General features: G+C 36.3%; 1 protein-coding gene across 2 annotated transcripts in view; it reads left to right on the top strand.

The window, feature by feature from the left end:
- For (cGMP-dependent protein kinase for) overlaps window positions 1-23,235 on the top strand; it is a 99,783-nt gene that overhangs the window by 35,300 nt on the left and 41,248 nt on the right. Inside the window, exons 1-2 of one of the 2 annotated variants that reach the window (XM_076777189.1) lie at window positions 15,540-15,855; window positions 20,081-20,247. In XM_076777189.1, coding sequence (XP_076633304.1) covers window positions 15,578-15,855; window positions 20,081-20,247 — 445 coding nt within the window. In that variant the 5' untranslated portion in view covers window positions 15,540-15,577. Of the gene's footprint in view, window positions 1-15,539; window positions 15,856-20,080; window positions 20,248-23,235 lie in introns of those variants that run through there. The other variant, XM_076777187.1, reaches the window with a different exon arrangement.

Here is a 23,235-nt window from a genome sequence, read left to right as displayed (position 1 = left end):
CATTGCATTTCCTATGCGACGCTGGCGTTATTCCAGTTCTGGATGCTTGGATTCTTGGATACAAATCGATTTTGAATCGAAATTACTAGAATTATTTTCCTAGTCACCTAACCTATATTTTGAAATCGTTAAATTATATCTTCATATTTAAAACACCACGTTTACTAATTGTTAATTAAGCTTTCATTGCATTTCCTATGCGACGCTGGCGTTATTCCAGTTCAGGATGCTTGGATTCTTGGATACAAATCGATTTTGAATCGAAATTACTAGAATTATTCTCCTAGTCACCTAACCTATATTTTGAAATCGTTAAATTATATCTTCATATTTAAAACACCACGTTTGCTTATTGTTAATTAAGCTTTCATTGCATTTCCTATGCGACGCTGGCGTTATTCCAGTTCTGGATGCTTGGATTCTTGGATACAAATCGATTTTGAATCGAAATTACTAGAATTATTTTCCTAGTCACCTAACCTATATTTTGAAATCGTTAAATTATATCTTCATATGTAAAACACCACGTTTGCTAATTGTTAATTAAGCTTTCATTGCATTTCCTATGCGACGCTGGCGTTATTCCAGTTCTGGATGCTTGGATTCTTGGATACAAATCGATTTTGAATCGAAATTACTAGAATTATTTTCCTAGTCACCTAACCTATATTTTGAAATCGTTAAATTATATCTTCTTATTTAAAACACCACGTTTGCTAATTGTTAATTAAGCTTTCATTGCATTTCCTATGCGACGCTGGCGTTATTCCAGTTCTGGATGCTTGGATTCTTGGATACAAATCGATTTTGAATCGAAATTACTAGAATTATTTTCCTAGTCACCTAACCTATATTTTGAAATCGTTAAATTATATCTTCATATGTAAAACACCACGTTTGCTAATTGTTAATTAAGCTTTCATTGCATTTCCTATGCGACGCTGGCGTTATTCCAGTTCTGGATGCTTGGATTCTTGGATACAAATCGATTTTGAATCGAAATTACTAGAATTATTTTCCTAGTCACCTAACCTATATTTTGAAATCGTTAAATTATATCTTCTTATTTAAAACACCACGTTTGCTAATTGTTAATTAAGCTTTCATTGCATTTCCTATGCGACGCTGGCGTTATTCCAGTTCTGGATGCTTGGATTCTTGGATACAAATCGATTTTGAATCGAAATTACTAGAATTATTTTCCTAGTCACCTAACCTATATTTTAAAATCGTTAAATTATATCTTCATATGTAAAACACCACGTTTGCTAATTGTTAATTAAGCTTTCATTGCATTTCCTATGCGACGTTGGCATTATTCCAGTTCAGGATGCTTGGATTCTTGGATACAAATCGATTTTGAATCGAAATGACTAGAATTATTTTCCTAGTCACCAAACCTATAATTTGAAATCGTTAAATTATATCTTCATATTTAAAACACCACGTTTACTAATTGTTAATTAAGCTTTCATTGCATTTCCTATGCGACGCTGGCGTTATGCCAGTTCTGGATGCTTGGATTCTTGGATACAAATCGATTTTGAATCGAAATTACTAGAATTATTTTCCTAGTCACCTAACCTATATTTTAAAATCGTTAAATTATATCTTCATATGTAAAACACCACGTTTGCTAATTGTTAATTAAGCTTTCATTGCATTTCCTATGCGACGTTGGCATTATTCCAGTTCAGGATGCTTGGATTCTTGGATACAAATCGATTTTGAATCGAAATGACTAGAATTATTTTCCTAGTCACCAAACCTATAATTTGAAATCGTTAAATTATATCTTCATATTTAAAACACCACGTTTACTAATTGTTAATTAAGCTTTCATTGCATTTCCTATGCGACGCTGGCGTTATGCCAGTTCTGGATGCTTGGATTCTTGGATACAAATCGATTTTGAATCGAAATTACTAGAATTATTTTCCTAGTCACCTAACCTATATTTTAAAATCGTTAAATTATATCTTCATATGTAAAACACCACGTTTGCTAATTGTTAATTAAGCTTTCATTGCATTTCCTATGCGACGTTGGCATTATTCCAGTTCAGGATGCTTGGATTCTTGGATACAAATCGATTTTGAATCGAAATTACTAGAATTATTCTCCTAGTCACCTAACCTATATTTTGAAATCGTTAAATTATATCTTCATATTTAAAACACCACGTTTGCTTATTGTTAATTAAGCTTTCATTGCATTTCCTATGCGACGCTGGCGTTATGCCAGTTCTGCATGCTTGGATTCTTGGATACAAATCGATTTTGAATCGAAATTACTAGAATCATTGTCCTAGTTACCTATTATTTAAAGTCGCTAAATTATATCTGCATATTTAAAACGTTACGAAAGAAACAATTGACTAGTAAATTCCCTGTAAAACCTGTGTAGTAGTAATTTATTCAAAACATATTAGGACGAGCAAACTTGAAATAAAAAATTTCGTCGCCTGTAGTCGCCCGCGAGTGATCGATTTTCGCAGTGGAATCAATTTGTAATCGAACATTCCTAATTCCGTTTCATCGATCCACTTGGAATGGACGGCTGGTGACAACAGGCCCAACGTGCCACTGATTTACCGGCCATAAAATTTGGGAATTGAGTTTTTGCCTCCTTCTACCTCGTCCGTGGCAAAAAGACCGAGTTCTCTCGTCGCAGACGCAGCTTTCGCCGCGGTTGCAGCTACGCGGGAAGAAGAGGAAAAGAGAGAGATACTTCTGGCCCACTTGCCGTGACTTGACTCGAGTCGACTTGTTGCACTCGACTCGTCTGTAGAAACCAGCTGAGTGACGTCACGCATAATTAGTTCTTTGATTCTCTCTCTTTCTCTCTCTTCTTTTTCTCCCCCTCCATCGCGCGTTCGCTCTATCCACGGTATTGCTCCTATTCCAACGAGACTGTCGTTCCTATTCATTGTCGGCGATGTAATTGAATCAGTCTCAAAAATTAACAGTTTTAGGCTGTGATAACGGCGATTGCATAATCGAAGTCGTCTCTACGCCGTGCATATTGGACGCTTTTGCAGTTGAAACGGATTCTGGGATTCTGAGGTTGTAAAAGTCGAAATTGCGCTACGAATTTTACGTATGCAAGCATCGAAACGATCGACGGAAGAAACGGTGGTCCTCGATGCTCCCGTCTGGGGATAAATTCCCTGTTTTCGCGAACCGTTTATTACCAAACACAGAAACATTCCGTCGACGCGTTATTCCCTATCGTTTGCGCGCGCAGCTCGCGACTTTCCACGCGAATTGCGCAAAGTACGAACAGACGCAATTCGATCCCGAGGAATACGATCGTTAGAAACGCGCTATTTTTTCAAACGTACGTTTGCTGATACCTCAACGCCAATAATTATCCGCAAAGAACAGCAAGATGGAGACCATTCGTTCAGTTCCATCGATCACGGTGCACTCAGAGAGCTAATTAAACAGGTGTTTTTTTCAAGTGCCTACTAAAATACCATCCGGTTACGCTACTGGATGTTCCACTCGTTATCTTCGTCTCTCCTGAGGGTGTTCCCTCTCTCTATCTCGCTCTCAGCCTCTCTCTCTCTTTTTCTCTCTCTTTACCCGTCGTCCCTCCCGCGCTTATCTCGCCGCGGCTAAAAATAGAAGCTGTCACGGCCATCGGCGACATTTTAAAAAGTTAAAGCCGCACAGGCGGCCGAGCGACGAGCTTCAAAACGAGCGAACGAACGAGCGAATTAGCGCCTCCTCGAGATATCTCGACTGGTTGGTGGCGCCTTCTCGCGAGCTCGTTTCACCGTCTGCTTCTACCTGTTACACTCGGCCCGTTTTCTAGATCGACCCGGTCGGTATCGTCTTTATTACCCCGCGAACGGGGACTTATGTACATCAAAGACGACGTATACATGTAGACCTTCCTTCCAATGGACTTTTTCGGCCCATTTTTATGCGGTCCTAGAGTCCCATTACCATTTTCCTGTCACTCGCAATGTTACCAACAGATTTAGAAATGAACACAAGAAGAAGTGAGACAGAAAATAATATTACAGATACATTTCCGATTACAGATTATATTTTCAGTAAAGAATTTTTTTCTCAAAAGTGGGTAAGATTTCGAGAATATGTCTATTCACCAAAAATGATTGTAATTGACCCACGCGACCGAAAATAATTTTTTCAGGACGATTTGAAAATTTTTTTTTAGGCACCTACCCTCTGTCGATCTTTCTTAAAAATTGGTTTTTCATTTTTAGTAATATTCTTTGACGGCCTACAGAAAAGTTATGTAATACTTTTTTGTAGGTATCTATGAGCTCTACTTCAGAAAAAAGTTTCATTAAAATCTATTCACTATTGTAAGAGTTATGGTCGTTTGAAAATTGGACTACTTTTATGGGGTTTTGTCATTTTACGGAATTGAAGACCAACCTTTCGAATATTTTTAAAATTTCTACATATTTTCCACCAAATTATGCGTTGTTTGTTATGTGTACTTCTCTTATCTTTTATATGTAGGGCAGTCAGATTGGTCTACGAAAGTCCATAAAGTGTAAGATCTAGTATTTCTCGTCTGTGCTTACATCGAAATGTAAAATACCGTCATTATATCGGAACATTTTGCATATCTTATAAATACGTTCCCATGGCATGCTTACTTTATGGCAATTTGGTAAAAGTTTTGTCGATTATAATAAAGTTGATAAAACATAATTCTAAATTTCATAAAATCACCTATTACTCGTTGAGAATTGAATTTTCCATTTGGTTTTTGAATTTAACTGTACATTTTTTTACACAAGTCGATTCTTCTTATTATTCTGCATATGAAAGTATTATGACCGTGAAAACGTGGAACCGTTGCAAGATGGCGATGCAAATGGTCACCGACGATGGGTACCACTGTGCTTGAATGGACAATTTTCTAAACGATCGTGCTGCAAAGAGTTACTCCACAATATGTGCAATTCACCCCCCTCCCTCTTTGAATCGAAAGTCCGCAAGAGACGTAAGAAGCATTGCCATTGTAATTCGTGTCGAATTGGTAATCCTAGTCGACACACGGGATTTTCACCGACACGCAAAAATAGTTTCGTCATTTCTACTAAATCGAGGCAATACGCGGCCCGAGGCACCCCGGAGATTATCCCCACTCGAAATATTAGTAAAAGTGATACACGGTAAATAGAACGACTTCCTTTCTCTCACCCACGCGAAACGTTGGAACGTTGTGTAACCATTGTTCACAAATTATTACCGAGGATAATTTTTGTTCTCGGTGTATCCCTGTCGACCTTGCTGTCTCCCGAATCGTTTCTCACATCGACTTGCTTACGTTGCTCGTCTAATCTCTTCTCACCGACGAACCACTAGGTTCTAGTTAGCAATCTGTTGAAAATAAAAATATCTTAAATGCAATTTCGTCATTCTCCCTACAAAAAAGTTGTTTAGTACTTTTTTGTAGGTACCTATGAGCTCCACTTCTCCCCAAAATTTCAAGGAGATACACCTACTATTGCAGGAGTTATTGTCGTTTGAAAATTGGACCATTTTTATGGGGGTTTTCTCACTTTAAAGGATTAAGGAACAACTGTGCGAATATTCTTCAAATATCTACATATTGCTCACTAAAATACGCGTTGATTGCCTTTTGAAACGTTAAAATCCTCCTTTCCGTTCAGAAGTTACGATGTTTTAAAGATACACATGAAATTTCAGTAGATCATTTCTAGGTCACACATTATATTTTCGGTAAGGAATTTTTTTCTCTAAAGTGCGTAGGATTTCAAAGATATGTCTATTCACCAAAAATGATTGTAATTGACCCATGCAATAGAAAATAATTTTTTTAGAACGATTTGAATTTTTCTTTTTTCTTCGAATTTAGGCACCTATTCCTTAACAATTTTTCTTAAAAATTTGTTTTTCATTTTTACTAATTTTATTTGACGTCCTATAGAAAAGTTGTTTAATACTTTTTTGTAGGTATCCATGAACTCTAGTTTTCTTCAAAATTTCAATGAGATACGTTCACTACTGCAGAAGTTATGATCGTTTAAAACTTGGACTATTTTTATGAGGTTTTTCTTATTTTGCGGGGTCAAGGAACAAGTTTTCGAATATTTTTGGAACTTCTACATATTCTCCACTAAAATACGCGTAATTTGCATTTTTAAACATTAAAATCGTCCAATCCGTTCAGTAGTTATGATGTTTTAAAGATGTGCATAAAATTTCAAGGAACGATTTTTGGCCAGAAATTATATTTTCGGTGAGGAATTTTTTTCTCGAAAATGCATAGAATTTCGCGGTTATGTCTAATGACCAAAAATGATTGTAATTGAGCCCTGCAACCAAAAATAATTTTTCCAAAACGATTTGAAATTTCTTTTTTTCAGGGTAACCAAACAGTTATGGTCAGACATTATATTTTCAGTAATGAATTTTTTTCTCGAAGGTGTGTAGAATTTCGAGGGTATGTCTATTCACCAAAAATGATTGTAATTGACACCCACAACCAAAAATAATTTTTTTTGAACGATTTGAAATTTTTTTCTTTTGTTGAAAAATTTCAGCACTTACCCCCTGTCGATTTTTCTCGACGAACCACTTGATTCCTCTTAGCAAGCTGTTGAAAATAAAAATATCTTAAATGCAATATCGTCATTCTCTAATTTTCGCCTTCCAACGTGTGTCATCCTCTAAAAAATTACGCAAACAGAGACGAATTACCGAGAAACGGTTGGCTCGAATCCGGGTGACGTTTTCGAGAGCAACGAACTACGATTTTACAAGAACAAATCGATTTTTACGATCGACGGACGTAAGTGATTATCGCGACGAATCGACGTCGCGTTATTGCGAAAACCTTTCATTGATGTCTTATCGCGAGCGCAAAAAGTTTGTTCATCCATTGAATGGTACGTCACTGCGAAATAAATCGATTATTCGCGCTTTGTAGTCAACTGTTCGTCAAGGTGCAACGCTTTTTTATATCAATGAGTGTCCGCGCGATTCAATTGACTCTCAAGAGGTGAAAATTGTGCACAGTTTGCCTTACTTGAAAGTTTACACTGGCCATTTTATTCGCGCTAATTATATGCAAACAGTGATAAGATACTCTTGTGCTACGACGAAAGATTATTTTGGAATTTGTGCAACGAATGAGAATCGTGCTCTTTGATCCTCTTTTCTTAATCCCATGATTTTTACGAGAATAGTGTGTGAAATTTCTGGTTTATAGAATATTTCAATTGGATGGTTTAATTATTTAATTCCGTGTGCGAATAGCGTATAAAATATTAAATACAAAGAATTGTGTTTGTGTTTTAACCGAAGGAAAAGCAGAAATTAAAACTGAGATGAAACGCGAAGAGAGTTGAAAAATGAAATTCCAGAGGCTTAACGAGTTAAGTAAAAATATTACTTTTATAAAATTAATATACTTTACTAGTATAGTTTATTCAGCATATTTATCGATGTGTTTCTTTCGCTTATTTTGCAACAAGCCTTGTGGCACTTATTGCAGTAATATTTTTTTATCGCAGACAATAATACAAGTTTTTTACATAGTAAACATCACCGCGCGTTGCAAAATAATGCACTCGATAAGAAAGAAAAAACGCGTTTTTCACCGTCTTGTTTCGATACACGTATAATTTGCAGCAATCGTTGGGCAAGTTAACGAAGCTGCTTGCAAAACGACGCCGGATTTTAGTTAAATTCAAACGCCTGTTTCTCTCCGCATGTATCGTCGCGATTACGAAATGGAAATACGGAGGTTTCGGTGTACGCCGCTTAAATAATTCAAATGCTGCGTCCCGTAATCGGTTCGTCGAAGGATCTTGTCTACGTGCAAAGCCAACGCACGATCGCGGATCGGTGTGTTGTGGGTACACCTTCAAAAGTGAGGCAAGGTCTCGTTCGAAGACCACGTGCATCCTCGTGGGAACAGTGCCAGAGACGAGCAGAGAACTACAAAATACGAAAAACCAGGTTCACGGAACGGAAATTACACTGTTATCCGCAACTGTAAATTAGTTACCCGAGCTGCCTTCTGATGTTAGCAATTTTGATTCAGCATCGGAGGACAGAAGTCTCGAAAATATAGTCTGACCAGAAATAATCTACTGAAATTTCATATGTAACTTTAAAACATCATAACTTCTGAACGGATTAGAGGATTTTAATGTTTCAAAAGGCAAACAACGCGTATTTTGGTGAAGAATATCTAGAAATTCTAAGAATGTTGGAAAAATTGTTCCTTAATTCCGTATAATGAGAAAAACCCCAGAAAAATGGTCCAATTTTCAAACGACCATAACTCCTACAATAGTACGTGTATCTCATTGAAATTTTGGGAGGAAATAGAGCCCACAGGTATCTACAAAAAAGTACTAAACACCTTTACCATAGCACGTCAAACGAATTTACTAAAAATTAAAAACGAGTTTTGAAGAAAAAGCGATAGGTCATATGTACCAAAATTTTTCGACGAAAGAAAAATATTTCAAATCGTTTTGAAAAAATTATTTTTAGTTGCAGAGGTCAATTGTAAGCATTTTTGGTCAATAGACATACCCCCGAAATCCTACTCAGTTCCGAGAAAAAAATTCCTTACCGAAAATATAATTTCTGGCCAGAAATGTCTGCCCGATTTTTCATGCGAATCTTTAAAACGTCATAATTTCTGAACGGATTGGACGATTTTAATGTTTAAAAAAGCAAACTACGCGTATTTTGATGGAGAATATGTACAAATCGCAAAAATATTCGAAAAGTTGGTCCTTGACCACGCAAAATGAGAAAAACCCCATTAAAATGGTCCAATTTTCAAACAGCCATAATTTCTACAATAGTGAATATATTTCAATGAAACTTTTTTCTGAAGTAGAGCTCATGGGTACCTACAGAAAAGTATTAGACAACTTTTCTGTAAGGCGTCAAACAAAATTACTAAAAATGAAAAAGGAATTTTTAAGAAAAATCGACGTGGGGTACCTGTTGAAATTTTTCGGCGAAATTAAAAAGTTTGAAATTACTCTGGAAAAATTATATTCGATTACGGGGGTCAATTACAATCATTTTTGGTCATTACCCATATGCCCGAAATCCTACGCACTTTCGAGAAAAAAATTCCTTACCAAAAATCTAATTAGGTGCCTTTTTTCGATGAAAAAAGAAAATTTCAAATCGTCCTGGAAAAATTATTTTCGATTGCAGGCGTCAATTACCATCATTTTTGGTGAATAGACATACCCCCGAAATTCTACGCAGTTTCGAGAAAAAAATTCCGAACCGAAAATATAATTTCTGACCAAAAATGATCTTCATGCGTATCTTTAAAACACCATAACTCTTGAACAGATCACACGATTTTAAGGTTTCAAAATACAAATAACGCGTATTTAGGTGAAGAATATCTAGAAATTGTAAGAATGTTGGAAAAGTTGTTCCTTAATTCCGTATAATGAAAAAACCCCAGAAAAATGGTACAATTTTCAAACGACCATAAAATCTACAATAGTAGGTGTATCTCATTGAAATTTTAGGGGGAAGTGGAGCTCAGTAATACCTACAAAAAAGTGCTAAACGAAATTTCCGTAGGACGTCAAACAAATTTATTAAAAGTCAAAGACGAATGTTAGAAAAATCGACAGGGCCTAAATTTTTTGGTGAAAAAAAGAATTTCAAATCGTTCTACAAAAATTATTTTCGGTTATGAGGGTCAGTTACAACATTTTTGGGAATAAGTACTCCCTCGAAATCCTACGCACTTTCGAGAAAAAAATTCGTGTAGGTAGATAAATTTGTCAACAAATTTAAAAAATTTCAAATCATTCTGGAAAGATTATTTTTGGTTGCGGGTTGTTTAATAGTTCAAGCTACAAGGAATCATAAAAATTAACGAGAAAAGTACGAACTTGCTGAATCATACTTTTGTATCAACATACTTTTATTCATTCAATCTGCCTTTAATGTGTACACTTTGAAACACTCTTTCTTTATTGAAAATAGTACTTCTGGTGATTGTATAATGAGATAATAGCATTAGTATTACTTTCCCGATCCTGTTTAAGAAGACGCAGAGTTTAAAAATTACGAATTTGCGAAAAAAAATCAGTTTGAAATCAAAGATCAAAGATCGAGATTTGATTTGTCAAATCAAAGATGGATTTCACATTTGCATACTGTTCGTCGTCGATGCACAGAGTTGTCGAGATAGATACACGAATAATACGCTTACTGACAAAAGTTAAAAAATTGAATAATCGTTTGTGAATTCTTGTACACATTTGCATAAAAAGTTAATTAGCGTTACTAGATAGCGACACGAACGAGTATTATTCAAACTGCCAATTACTTTTTCTTCGCATTATCGCACTACGGAAGTGACCGATTTGAGAAAATTAAAATTCAATGAACGGAATAAACAGTAATATTTCTCTGTACAAATGATAAGAAAAAAATAATCGTATTCGTCTCTTGTCTATTAATAGCTAATTATCTACGTAGACTCGATGGTTATAATTTCCTGTCAACGATTCGTATTTTTCCGCGTGTTTCGTAATAAAAAGGGAGAAAAACAACAAATAATTGCTCTAAAATTATGCCATTACGTGATAGCGACGAACACGACGTTTTTACCATACGTAGCAGTATTTCTTCCTATTTACAATACACGATAGAATGTAATTTTATACGGATTGATCCGACGCTATTAATATCCAAGCAATTACCAAGCAATAAATCATACTTATAAAACCTAATAAAAAAAAGTAGAAAATTACCTACGGTCGTTTGAATAATGAGAATAACAAGAATTTTTTTTACACAGAAAGTCTATTTTATTACACACAGTTGGTTCTTGCCAAGTGCGCTATTTCACACGTACAGTGCATCGTAATTAAGCTGTTAATCTTATCTCGAGTACAGTTTTCATAGTGTGCGCTGTGACGTAACGTGTTACACTTTCTCGTGCATGAATATAGTTCAGGGTGAGACGTTGCTCTAATTCGAATTGCAAAAAAGAAAGAAAACAAAATAACGCGATATAAAATTCTATATACCTTATTTTTAATAAAATTTTCAGACACTGCGCGTCCCCTTTTAAAAATCGTAATTGTATTCGCCAAAGTCTTCTCCGCTGTGATTTCAGATATTTTCGATCCTCAAGTGTTCCTCTGTGCTTTTTGGTGGTTCAAAAATAAACTCGAGAAAACGAGCCGCGAAAAGAATCTCGCGCGCAACAGGTCGCGCGACAAGTGACGATGTCGAGCTCATATTTTATGCTTGAAATGTGTGCTTGATGAGCGATCGGAGTGGCTACAGTAGCTCAGTGCCTTTTATAGTCACAGCCAAGTGGGTTCGATATCGTGTCGGTATCAAATAACGGAGTCCATAATCATAATTTTTTATTTATATTTTCCGTGCAAACTATTTCATTCGGAATCGTGAGGCTTTTGTGATAAATGATTTCACCAGCGAGCTTGTAAAATAAACGACATTTTGAAATACGTTACCAAAACCTTACGATCATACTAATGACTGTATATTACCATCCGTTCCATCAGAAAAACGTACAACGATTCGCAGTTCTTCCACGTTTCGAGAATCCTAGATTTGTGTAAAATTGGTCAACCGAATTTGAGAGGATAACTGATGGGGTCTCTCAAAGGACCCACGATTAAAACAACGACAAGCATATAAATTAGGTCGCGGAGACAGCGACGTACATATGGAACAGACTTTTATGTCTTTTAGAGAGATTTTATCAATCTTGGAACCGTCTAATATCCTACAGATTACTTCCACTGAATATTTAATATCCTACAAACTAGTTTTCAGAGTTTCTAGAGCAACCACCTTCTTCGTATCTGGTCTTCTGAAAACTGGTTTCTGCTACTAACGTTCCAGAGACTATTGTATGTAACGTTACTTGTCTTCGAAGGATGCTCGAACAATTACAAATTAAATTTCACACTGGCGAAAAGAAAATTGCTATTAAGGTGTTGAAATAATGCGTGATCCTTGAAACAGGATAGACACTGTGGTAAACGTACGAAGCACATGATAGAGTCGGTGACTTAGAGATTTATAGGTTTATCTCTTTAGAAGTATGTTATAATTTTGGAAACCGTTTAATGTAGCGAGGCCCATTTCATCTGAGCGACTGCTTTTCTGAGTTCCTCGTATAACTAGCTCTATGACTTTGCAGTCTTCCAAAGACTTCTGTCAGCTGCCAACGTTCCAGAGTCTTGGTATACCAGGAAAGTCGAATATTTTTAGCAGACGCTCGAACAATTACAAATTGAACTTCTTAACGGGATCTTCTACTGTAAACCGCCAAAAAATTCGAGCTTATTTTTTGCATTGTCTTGAAGGATGTAGTCTTAGAAATATGTGTGCAAACGCATACCACCAAACTCCTAAAATTAACGAAGGTATACGTATTGCTCTTTCTGTTTAGATGCGTTTTTCTCAAAACTATCTTTTCTGAATTAGCTTCCATGGTATCTCGAGATCTACTTGACCGATTTCACTATAGCTTGTGCTACAATGAAGTCAAAATCATTATTCCATTTAGAAAGAAAAAAATCGATACTTCAAAATCAAAATGTAGTCATTTCTTTAATTATCAATGTTTTCTGTCCTTTTAATACCGACTATAGAAAAATGTATTCTAATTGAAAATCTTGGCTGAAATCATGGAAGCTCTGTCACCAATTTTGACAATCTCTCGTTGTAAAAATTCGCGAATATTACTAGAAGAGTAATAAATATATACGCGAAACGTCTATGCAAGAAGTTGCATAGTTTCTGTATAAAAAAATGCGTTTTACGGTAGAAGATCCCCTTAACTCGATCGATTGAAGTCAATATTATATTTGGTATAGCTTTGCTGGCATAATATCGGTACAGAAATCGTACTGACATTCGATCCTTGCTTGGTTGTTCAAATTTAACAAATTGGACGTGAAAAATTTCTCTAGTTCGATCGGTGGGCCCGATGAATACCGATCGAGCGTTTGGAGGCCCACGTGGACGTCGTTTGGGGCCCGGTGAAAGGGGGACCTTTCTCGAAAGACGTCGCTCGTGGAGTCGCTGGTGCGTTCTGGCTTCGAGGAAGCCGCGAGTCGCGATTATATCTCAAAAATAGACTGTGCGCGAACACGGTGCTCGTTAGTCGTTGCCGCCCTAACCAACAGGCTTCGCTCCTTCCCCTGGTCCTTTCTGATCAGTTTGACGGTAAACCTTTGAGGTGTTGGCTGTGCCACGATTCGCGCGCTGCCATCGTTCGTCGGAGTGGTTTTACAATAATCGACGAGTCGTACGATTTTTAACGATCAGTTCGGTTGACCTGCTCGACGCTGCTGGGTTCCTCGCTCTGCTCTGTTCGTTGATTGAATTAAAAATAATCGAGAGTATCGGGAATATCGATATTTAATAGTGTAATTTTCGAAATCCGATTTTGTTCGCTGAACGGATCTCGGATTGTTTTTAGTGATTATTTTTATTTGGTGATTGATGGAAAAACAAAAAATTTCGAATTCCTTCTAAGTTCTAATTCCTTCGGTAAATTTAATTGTTTCAATTTTTTCGGTGCTATGAAATTGAGGGATCGGATCGATCGGTACGCCGCGTGCGGAAAACGCCTTTGGGCGTTTGGCGGTTGTGTCTCATAAATAGTACCATAGAGTATCCGCACACAGCGCGAGCTGAGCGTACGAATCTTAAAACTGAAACAGTTAACGCTGATTCGGTTCCTCGAAAATTATCTTACATCGACCAGGATTCGCAACACTTACTTTGAAACAGTTTATGTCGTTTAGGATTGATTTACGGGACTCGCGGTCATTAATCATTTTTTTCTTCGCTTTCGTAAGTACCGTATTCTATTTCGATTTACATCTAGAGTGCTATTAAAAAGGCATGGTTCCTGGATGATATTAAAAGCGATCTATATTTTTCTTTATAAATCGTTTCATTGTTTCTGATTAATACGACCACAATAATGTGTCTCGTTCGTTTGTAATTTTTGTCGACACTAGGGATACAATTTCTTTTAAAGAATCTTTTCTGTACACGGCTATTGATAATTTACTATTTTGTGTCATTAAATGAACGTTAGGTGCATTCGTTGTTCATTACAGTGACATCAGCTTTTTTTTCCTTAGTCCGTAGACCATCGAAATCTTTCGACCGAATCTACGGTCTCAGTTTGACAGAGACTCTCCTAAGCGATGGTTCTGCGTTCCTTTGTGTCGCGATTAATCGATCAAACGTGATTCTCTTACGATAAAACCATGATCAATTTTACTTAAATGATTAGTGCCTGAATTGTACCAATTGTCGACGATGCGTTAACCTATAAACTTTTGCATTAATTAATCAAGAATGACAGATTTTAGTAACCGTCTACTTAACATCGAGTATCATTAATCTTTTTCGACGCGTCGAACAAATTGTTCGGTTAGTAAAATGTCTATCGCGACGAAAGAAGTATTCTAAAATTATTACCACGGATTTTGTGAACGGCGTTAACGATTTGTGGTTATTCTATCGGAAAAAAGTGATTATTGTGGCACGTGGGAGTTTGTGTAAAAATGATAGTCCTCGGTTAAAGATAAGATTACAGGGAAAATACTGTTACAGACGTAAATCAAGATAATCGTTCGATTGACTTTTTTAAAATTACTCTAGTACATTAAAAAACTAAATTTTATTAATTTTCAAATTACTCGAATCATCCTAATAAATTATAATTTCGTAAAAATCAAAGTTCACGCGTAAAAGGATTCGCCCATGAGTCAGAATTACTCTTATTATTTACAAATCACTCTGATATTACAAAATAACTTCAAATAATAGTCAGTACGTCGCAAATTAATAATAATTCCAGCACATTTAGATTATTCGATGAATATCCGTATTGCATAAGAAAGGATTAATGTTCGCCAGATGACAATGCTCAACATCAACAAGCAAGTTTCCATCGAATGACGCAACAGCACACTCTATTAATTTTGCTTCCCAATTCAAGACGGAGCGCCTTTCTTTCTATTACGAGATCGCCTATCGCAAAAGGCATCAATCATTATTATTCCACGGACATTTTCGAAAGTACTTCGCAGAGGTACCCTTGCTTTGTTCGAAGAAGCTCAAGAACGCTCACTGTCTGAAATTGCTATTATATAATCCCAGTACGTTACATCTGAATTAGAAAAATAGCCGCAAAAATTGCCGACAGCATCTTCCTCGTCGCGTATTACTCGTCACGCTAATCGTTTCTTCAAATCAAATTTTCTTCGAATTTTCGAGGTCTCCAGTATCGTTTCATCACGCTACACAAGAGTCATATATCGTTACATTTACATAACAGAGAGAAGGGTTGCTTTCAGTTTTGGTACACCGAATAAATAAATAAATGAGAATAATTACTATAGTACAATTCCATGCTTCGTTTGAAATTGAAACGATCACGAACCCCGAAAAGGATCGTTTTTTTTAAGACTGGAACCGTCGCGACACGCGATCCAGCGAGTGCGAGCGGATAATCTCGATCGAAACGAACAACGACAAATAATCGAAGCATCATGGATTCGATACGAGACCTGAAGAGGCTTCTCTACGAGAGAACGGAGGCTCTTCGTCGCCGCGACGAGATCATCGACTTGCTCGAGAAGGCGCTCGAGGAACGGGACGTTACCATTCGTTACCTTCAGAACGAGATCGACAAATTCCGGCAGATCGTCGATTTCAGTCTGACATCCGGTGCCATCGGACCTGGCCAAAGGGCCAAGAGGCAGGCCATATCCGCGGAGCCTCTACCCAAAGACGCCAAAGTAATCGTCAAATTTCAGAAGTCGCAAAGGTACATCTTCGATCGGTTGCTCCAAGAACACGCCAGTCTCAGAAAATATTTAGATCCTTACGCGTTCTTATCATTCTTTATTGATAACCGCGAGTTTACATCCCTTACGCGTATTTGAAAAGTAATCGTGTCAGAGAATAATTATAGTTGGCGTGTAAACAAACGATCTGTCGAATTCGAGGCCAATCGAAGAGATCAATGACTCGAGTATCGCCATAGCTATTATTAAGAGTGAAATTTGGTTCGTGGCTTACGCAATCTAGAATCATGGTTTCGCCCATACAAATTAGGTTGCTGACAATGTACGTGACGAAGAATCGCGCTCGAACTGTTTCCAATGCAAATCACGCGACTTCGTTAACCCGCTCCGTGCTATTTCTTAATCGTTCCCCGGAGCCTCCAAACTTTCGTATTATTTTCCCAACGATTCTCGAACCTCGTTAACGGTTTTTAACATTTTAACAATTATTGTTTATCTTCGAACTTCGTTTCGTGCCCTCGTAAAACTTACTCGCGTTTTAATTGGCGTCGTTTCGCAAGAAGAAAAGATACTCTTGCCAATGTATCAGCGAATTATAATATTCGCGCGCGATACACACCGTGTATATGTTTCTTTTCATTCTGGTAGGATTACATAAATATTTCATTGGACCGTACGTGGCATTAATTACGCGTCTGAGACGGAGATCCATGCTGCACACTGATTTATCATCGTTCCTTTTGCGTTTCATAATTTTTCACTGATTATTTAATTTCCGTAGTTTCGTGTTTGACAAACGATTCTGTATTAACCGCGTGTTCGAAGATCCGGAAAACGTCTATCAGCGGATCGTTTCATTACGTAAATCGGTTACTGAATATTTTTGTATATTATAAATATCATTATTGTTACTTTGTTAGACTCGATTTCATAACTCAGGCTTAATCGACGTTGACCACACTTGCTTGAAGTATAGCATGTGGTATCACAGAACGTACACATAACAGGTGCAGCGCAATAAACGATGTTCGGTGCCTTTGATGTTTCTCTCTGCGAATAAACGCAAGCATTACCTTCGTAATATCATCTGTACCATAATGTTAAGAGTTTGGCGCGAGTTGCAGACGCGAAAATTACTATAAACGATTCGTCGGATGGTACGATTATTATTATTTATTCGTGGAATACTAAATAGTCGACCTTAAATGTTTTAAAAGAGTCATATTATTGACACACGCTTTATGGGGGATGCTGTACCTATAATATTTTAAGGTTAACATCAAATATTATACAGAGTGTTCGGCCAATCCTGGGAAAAATTTTAATGGGGGGTTCTAGAGGCCAAAATAAGACGAAAATCAAGAATACCAATTTGTTGATGGAAACTTTGTTACAAAGTTATTAACGATTAAAGTTTCGCCCGTGCTAAATTTTTTTCTCAAAAATGCGTAAGATTTCGGGGGTATGTCTATTCACCGAAAATGATTGAAATTGATCCCCGCAACCGAAAATAATTTTTCCAAAACGATTTGAAATTTCTTTTTTCCCGTCAAAAAATGTCACACGTTCTCAAATTTTTTTCTAGAAAGTGGGTAGGATTTTTGGGGAATGTGTATTCACCAAAAATGATTGTAATTGTTCCCTGCAACTAAAAATAATTTTTTCAGAACGATTTGAAATTTTTTTTTTCAGGGTAACCACACAATTATGGTCAGATATTATATTTTTAGTAATGGATTTTTTTCTCGAAGATGTGTAGGATTTCGAGGGTATGTCTATTCACCAAAAATAATTTTAATTGACTCCTGCAACTGAAAATAATTTTTCTAGAACGATTTGAAATTTTTTTTCGCTGAAAAATTTCAACACCCACCCCCTGTCAATTTTTCTTAAAAATTAGTTTTTCTGTTTTAATAAATTTGGTTCGCGCTGTACAGAAAAGTTGTTTAATACTTTTTTGTAGGTCTTCATGGATTTTACTTCTTTCCAAAATTTCAATGAAATACATTCACTATTGCAGGAGTTATGGTCGTTTGAAAATTTGACCATTTTTATAGGGTTTTTCTCATTTCACAGTGTTAAGCATCGACTTTTTGAATATTTTTAGAATCCCCACATGTTCTTCACTAAAATACGCGTCGTTTGTATTTTGAAACATTACAATCACCCAATCCGTTCAGGAGTTATGACATTTTAAAGATTCCCATGAAATTTCAGGGAAGCATTTCTGGCCTGAAATTAGATTTTCGGTAAGGAATTTTTTTCTCGAAAATGTTAGCATTTCGGGGGTATGTGTAATGACTAAAAATAATTGTAATTGACCCCTACAACCAAAAATAATTTCTTTAGAACGATTTGAAAGTTTTTAATTTTCTCGAAAAATGTTACACCTTCTCGAATTTTTTTTCTCGAAAATGCGTAGGAATTCGGGGGTATGTCTAATGACCAAAAATGATTGTAATTAACCCCCGCAACCGAAAATAATTTTTCCAAAACGATTTGAAAATTTTTGCTTTTTAACGAAGCCTCCATCAACAAATTGGTATTCTTGATTTTCGTCTTATTTTGGCCTCTAGAATCCCCCATTAAAATTTCCCCCAGGGGTGGCCGAACACCCTGTATATTGCATGCAAATAAATGAAATATTTCACGACGTTTCTAAAGTCAATTGTTTCACAAACATGGCTGTCTTTGACAGAAATTTTGCAACATGTTTCATCCGCCGACCAAAGATATTTTAATGTATATTAGATAGTTGTAGACAGTACTGTCTTATTATATTTTTGTATAAATGTTATTATTTGTACCCAACAGTGTAAACGGATATAAAAGCTTGATATTGCGTGAAGCAGAAATGTGGTTAGAACTTTCGATTTACAAGTGCGTCGTTAACATAAAGCGTGAAAACTATTACTTGGCCAAGTCCACGAGCCTCCGGAATAATGAACTTCGAATTAATACTTGATTTCTTCCCGATCGTAAAATTTTGCAATTCCTGGCCATCCCGTTTTTAAGAAGTCATATTTGCAGGCTATTCCATCACGTTTACTTGATTTTTTCTAAACGCATTTATATTCTAAAAATTGTTCTTCATTTCTTAATTTGAATTACGAAATTTTCAGCGTTATTTAAATAATTCAGTTTCTCCGTGAGTTGTAAATATATGAGAAATTTTGGAAAATTAATGCGCAGAATACGTTTAAATCGGTATCTTTAAACTATCGATTAATTTTCTAATTTATTTAGTTATTCTATGGATACGTTTACAATGGACACCCGAAACTATAAATCGCGCACGAATGTATGCGCATCGTTCATCATACCTTTGTAGAATTAGAAAAGCGTGAAAGTTGTTGGCAGATTTACAAGTCACAAAAATTGTAAGCAACAGGCATTTTGACTTAACGAGTTAAAAGCAATTTACTTTCCACTTTCGTTTCAAACGTTGAAATCTCAAGTTCGTAGACCTCGAGAAACTTCTGAGTTTTATATTATACTTTTCATTTCGTTCCCAGTGTTTTATTAGCGTGGAAGTTATTATTTTAACCCGTCTGTGTTTTATATTATACTTTTCATTTTGTTCCCAGTGTTTTATTAGCGTGGAAGTTATTATTTTAACCCGTCTGAGAAGGATTTATTTCTGCTGCACAAAAACTCAAACCGATATTGACTCGTGTTGCTTTCTTATACTGAAGATTTATTTACGAATATTTGCTTCCTTTATTCGTAGTCACGTTCTAAAGATTAAGATAGTTCGGTAAAGCGAGTAAGATTGCGATCGAACATTCCAGAACGCTATCGTGTATGATAATAATATTTCTATATTTTCCTCGGTTCACGAGAAAACGTAATTTTCAGTTTTTCATTTTATTTATTGTACCTGAGAAACTTTGAGTAACTGTAGGGTCTGATAATGAATTTTATATACTAATAACATTCTATGCATTATTAAGTTACAAAATAGATGCCAATAGGCGTTTAAACGAATATGTTTAATAAATACAACTACGGAATTTCCGCACATGAGGTATGTTGAGCGAATCTCAGCAACGAAAGGGTTAAATTATTCGTTTTATCATGTTCTTCGTTGAATTATTATTCGAAGAGTAATTTAACATATTAAATACAAAATAGTTTCACATAATACTTGGATGACGTAAAATAATTCCATAGAAATAATCGATTTGTTTATTATCGTGGAAACGAACGGTGTACTAAAAATTCTATTTTGTCGTTACGTTAAAGGTGCCGTGAGCTGATCAAAGCTACCATTTTGAACAATGACTTTATGAAGAACTTGGAGCTGACGCAAATCCGGGAGATCGTTGACTGCATGTATCCTGTTACGTTCTCGGCCGGTTCGACTATCATACGCGAAGGAGATGTTGGGTCTATCGTGTACGTTTTGGAGGGTAAGTTTTGCTCTATACTAGTTATTACCATAATTGTTCTAAAGTATACTGAAAATAAGTAAACGAAGCTTACATGGAAATGAAACTGGATCGAGTCTGTGCATCGAAAACTTGCGTGGAACAAAAGAAATTTTTAACTGAATTCCCAACAAATTGTGTCATGAATGTTTCTGCTGTGGAAGCACGTATAAAGATATCAACACATTTTATAGTGGACGTCCCCGATAACCCCAGTCTTTATTAATAAAGTGTAATATAAACTTTGACCGAGTAGAACAATTATCAAAATCGGTACATCGAAATTTCCAGGATTATTGATAAAAAGAAGAGTGGAATTTTGTCATTCGTACTTTATTCTACTTACGAGTTACTGTTTTCGTTCGATCAATTTTGCATATTTCAATCAAGAAACTTTCCTAGCGAAAGTATAATGACTTCGTCGAGGAATGTTATTGAACGACATGGAGATTATGGTTTTTTATGTTTGAAACATTCTTTGGAATTCTGTTACCAAAATTTACGTGTTTTGGTAAGATCGATTCGAGTCAGTTCGACGTCAGCTTCATTAGATGGAACCGCACGCGAGCATAGTTTTCTAAGCAACCGAGTTATAAATGGTATAGCTAGTCAGACTTTAATAGGCACATTGAGCGCATGGGCGGAAAATCGTCTCGACCAAAGGAGCTCTGAGTGGCAGAATTGCAATGGCTTTTAATCTCGGTCGCGGTGTGTAATTGCAGTTGATTCACCAACCGTGCACGAAGGTCGACCATTGTTTCGTCCAACTGCACACGCGCGTACGCAGGTTGCACCGTTACGCCCTTCTGCGCCCGCGAATCTGAAATTTCGTGCGAGCAACGTCTGACATTTCGCGTGACACGCGCAAGAATATTTGCGTGTACTTATTTAACCGGTGCCCCGGTTACAATTACACTGCTCGACTGCGCGAAACCGGCACAGACTTCCTGTTAGTGTCACGAAAACGCGTTAGTTCGCAACGATAGGTTTCCTGGAATGGCAGAAATTCGAGACAGTTCCCCTTCAGCGATCGAATATTCGTAAGACTCCCGTCGTTAAGGATGGTTAGAAAATTTCTTGATTCGAAGGAACACGAAAGTAATTTATTTTCGTTGTTTAGAAAATTAGAGACTGATCCAAACTTTTGAACAACGGTATACGTCGTTGTTACGGTTGTACAAGAGGGCTTTAAAAAAAAGAAATTCGGTGAACGGGACTGAAACAGGCGGCCTCGAACGCACGAACCGCTCTCTTATGGCGTCTGCGACACCGCACCGGCTACTTCCATGACAAAGAATGATATTTATACTTTGTACGATACACGTAACTTCAATTATATAATCATATATTTGTGTCTCTAAAATTATAGTCATTACGCCTACTGTTTTATACATAGCTGCAAGAACCTGTAATCCACCATCCTCTAAATGTAGGTTTCAATTAGAGGGAGACAGGTCGAGTGCTTCCCTTATTAGATATTTTCCAACTACAAAACCAAATAAAAACAGTAGATAATCGAGGAACAGGGCCATACGCGATTAAAAAATCTTATACAGGGTGTTCGGCCACCCCTGGGAAAAATTTTAATGGGAGATTCTAGAGGCCAAAATAAGACGAAAATAAAGAATACCAATTTGTTAATGAAGGCTTTGTTAAACAGTTATTAACGTTTAAAGTTCCGACCGTGCTGAATTTTTTTCTCGAAAATGCACAAGATTTTGGGGGTATGTCTATTCACCAAAAATGATTGTCATTGACCCCCGCAACCGAAAATAATTTTTTCAGACCGATTTGAAAATTTTTTTTTTCGCCGACAAATTTAAGCACCTTGTCGATTTTTCTTAAAAATTCCTTTTTCATTTTTAGTAATTTTGTTTGACGCCCTACAGGAAAGTTGTCTAATACTTTTCTGTAGGTACCCATGAGCTCTACTTCAGAAAAAAGTTTCATTGAAATATATTCACAATTGTAGGAATTATGGCTGTTTGAATATTGGACCACTTTTATGGGGTTTTTCTCACTTTAGGGGGTCAAGGAATAACTTTTCGAATATTTCTAGAATTTTTACATATTCTACACTAAAATACGCGTCGTTTGCCTTTTGAAACATTAAAATCGGCCAATCCATTCAAAAGTTATGATGTTTTAAAGATTCGCATGAAATTTCAGGGAAGCGTTTCTGGCCTCAAATTAGATTTTCGGCAAGGAATTTTTTTCTCGAAACTGAATAGAATTTCGGTGGTATGTCTGTTGACCAAAAATGATAGTAATTGACTCGCGCAACCGAAAATAATTTTTTCAAAACGATTTGAAATTTTTTTTTTCCGTCGAAAAATTTCACACCTTTTCGAATTTTTTTCTAGAAAGTGGGTATGATTTCGGGCATATGCGTAATGACCAAAAATGATTGTAATTGACCTCCGCAACTGAAAATAATTTTTCCAAAAAGATTTGAAATTTTTTTTTTCACCGAAAAATTTCAACACCTACTTGAATTTTTTTCTCGAAACTGAGTAGGATTTCGAGGGTATGTCTATTCACCATACATGATTTTAATTGACTCCAGAATCTAGAAATAATTTTTTTAGAACGATTTGAAGAATTTTTTTTTCGTCGAAAAATTTAAGCACCTACCCCCTGTCGATTTTTCTTAAAAATTCCTTTTTCATTTTTAGTAATTTTGTTTGACGCCCTACAGAAAAGTTGTCGAATACTTTTCTGTAGGTACCCATGAGCTCTACTTCAGAAAAAAGTTTCATTGAAATATATTCACAATTGTAGGAGTTATGGCTGTTTGAAAACTGGACCATTTTTATGAGGTTTTTCTCATTTTGCGGGATCAAAGACCAACTCTTCGAATATTTTTGCGATTTGTACATATTCTCCACCAAAATACGCGTAGTTTGCTTTTTTAAACATTAAAATCGTCCAATCCGTTCAGAAGTTATGACGTTTTAAAGATTCCCATGA

This window comes from Colletes latitarsis, chromosome 11, assembly GCF_051014445.1.
Source record: "Colletes latitarsis isolate SP2378_abdomen chromosome 11, iyColLati1, whole genome shotgun sequence".
NCBI classification, from domain to species: domain Eukaryota; kingdom Metazoa; phylum Arthropoda; class Insecta; order Hymenoptera; family Colletidae; genus Colletes; species Colletes latitarsis.
Note: the sequence above shows the minus strand (reverse complement) of the source record. Positions and strands in the feature narration are given on the sequence as shown.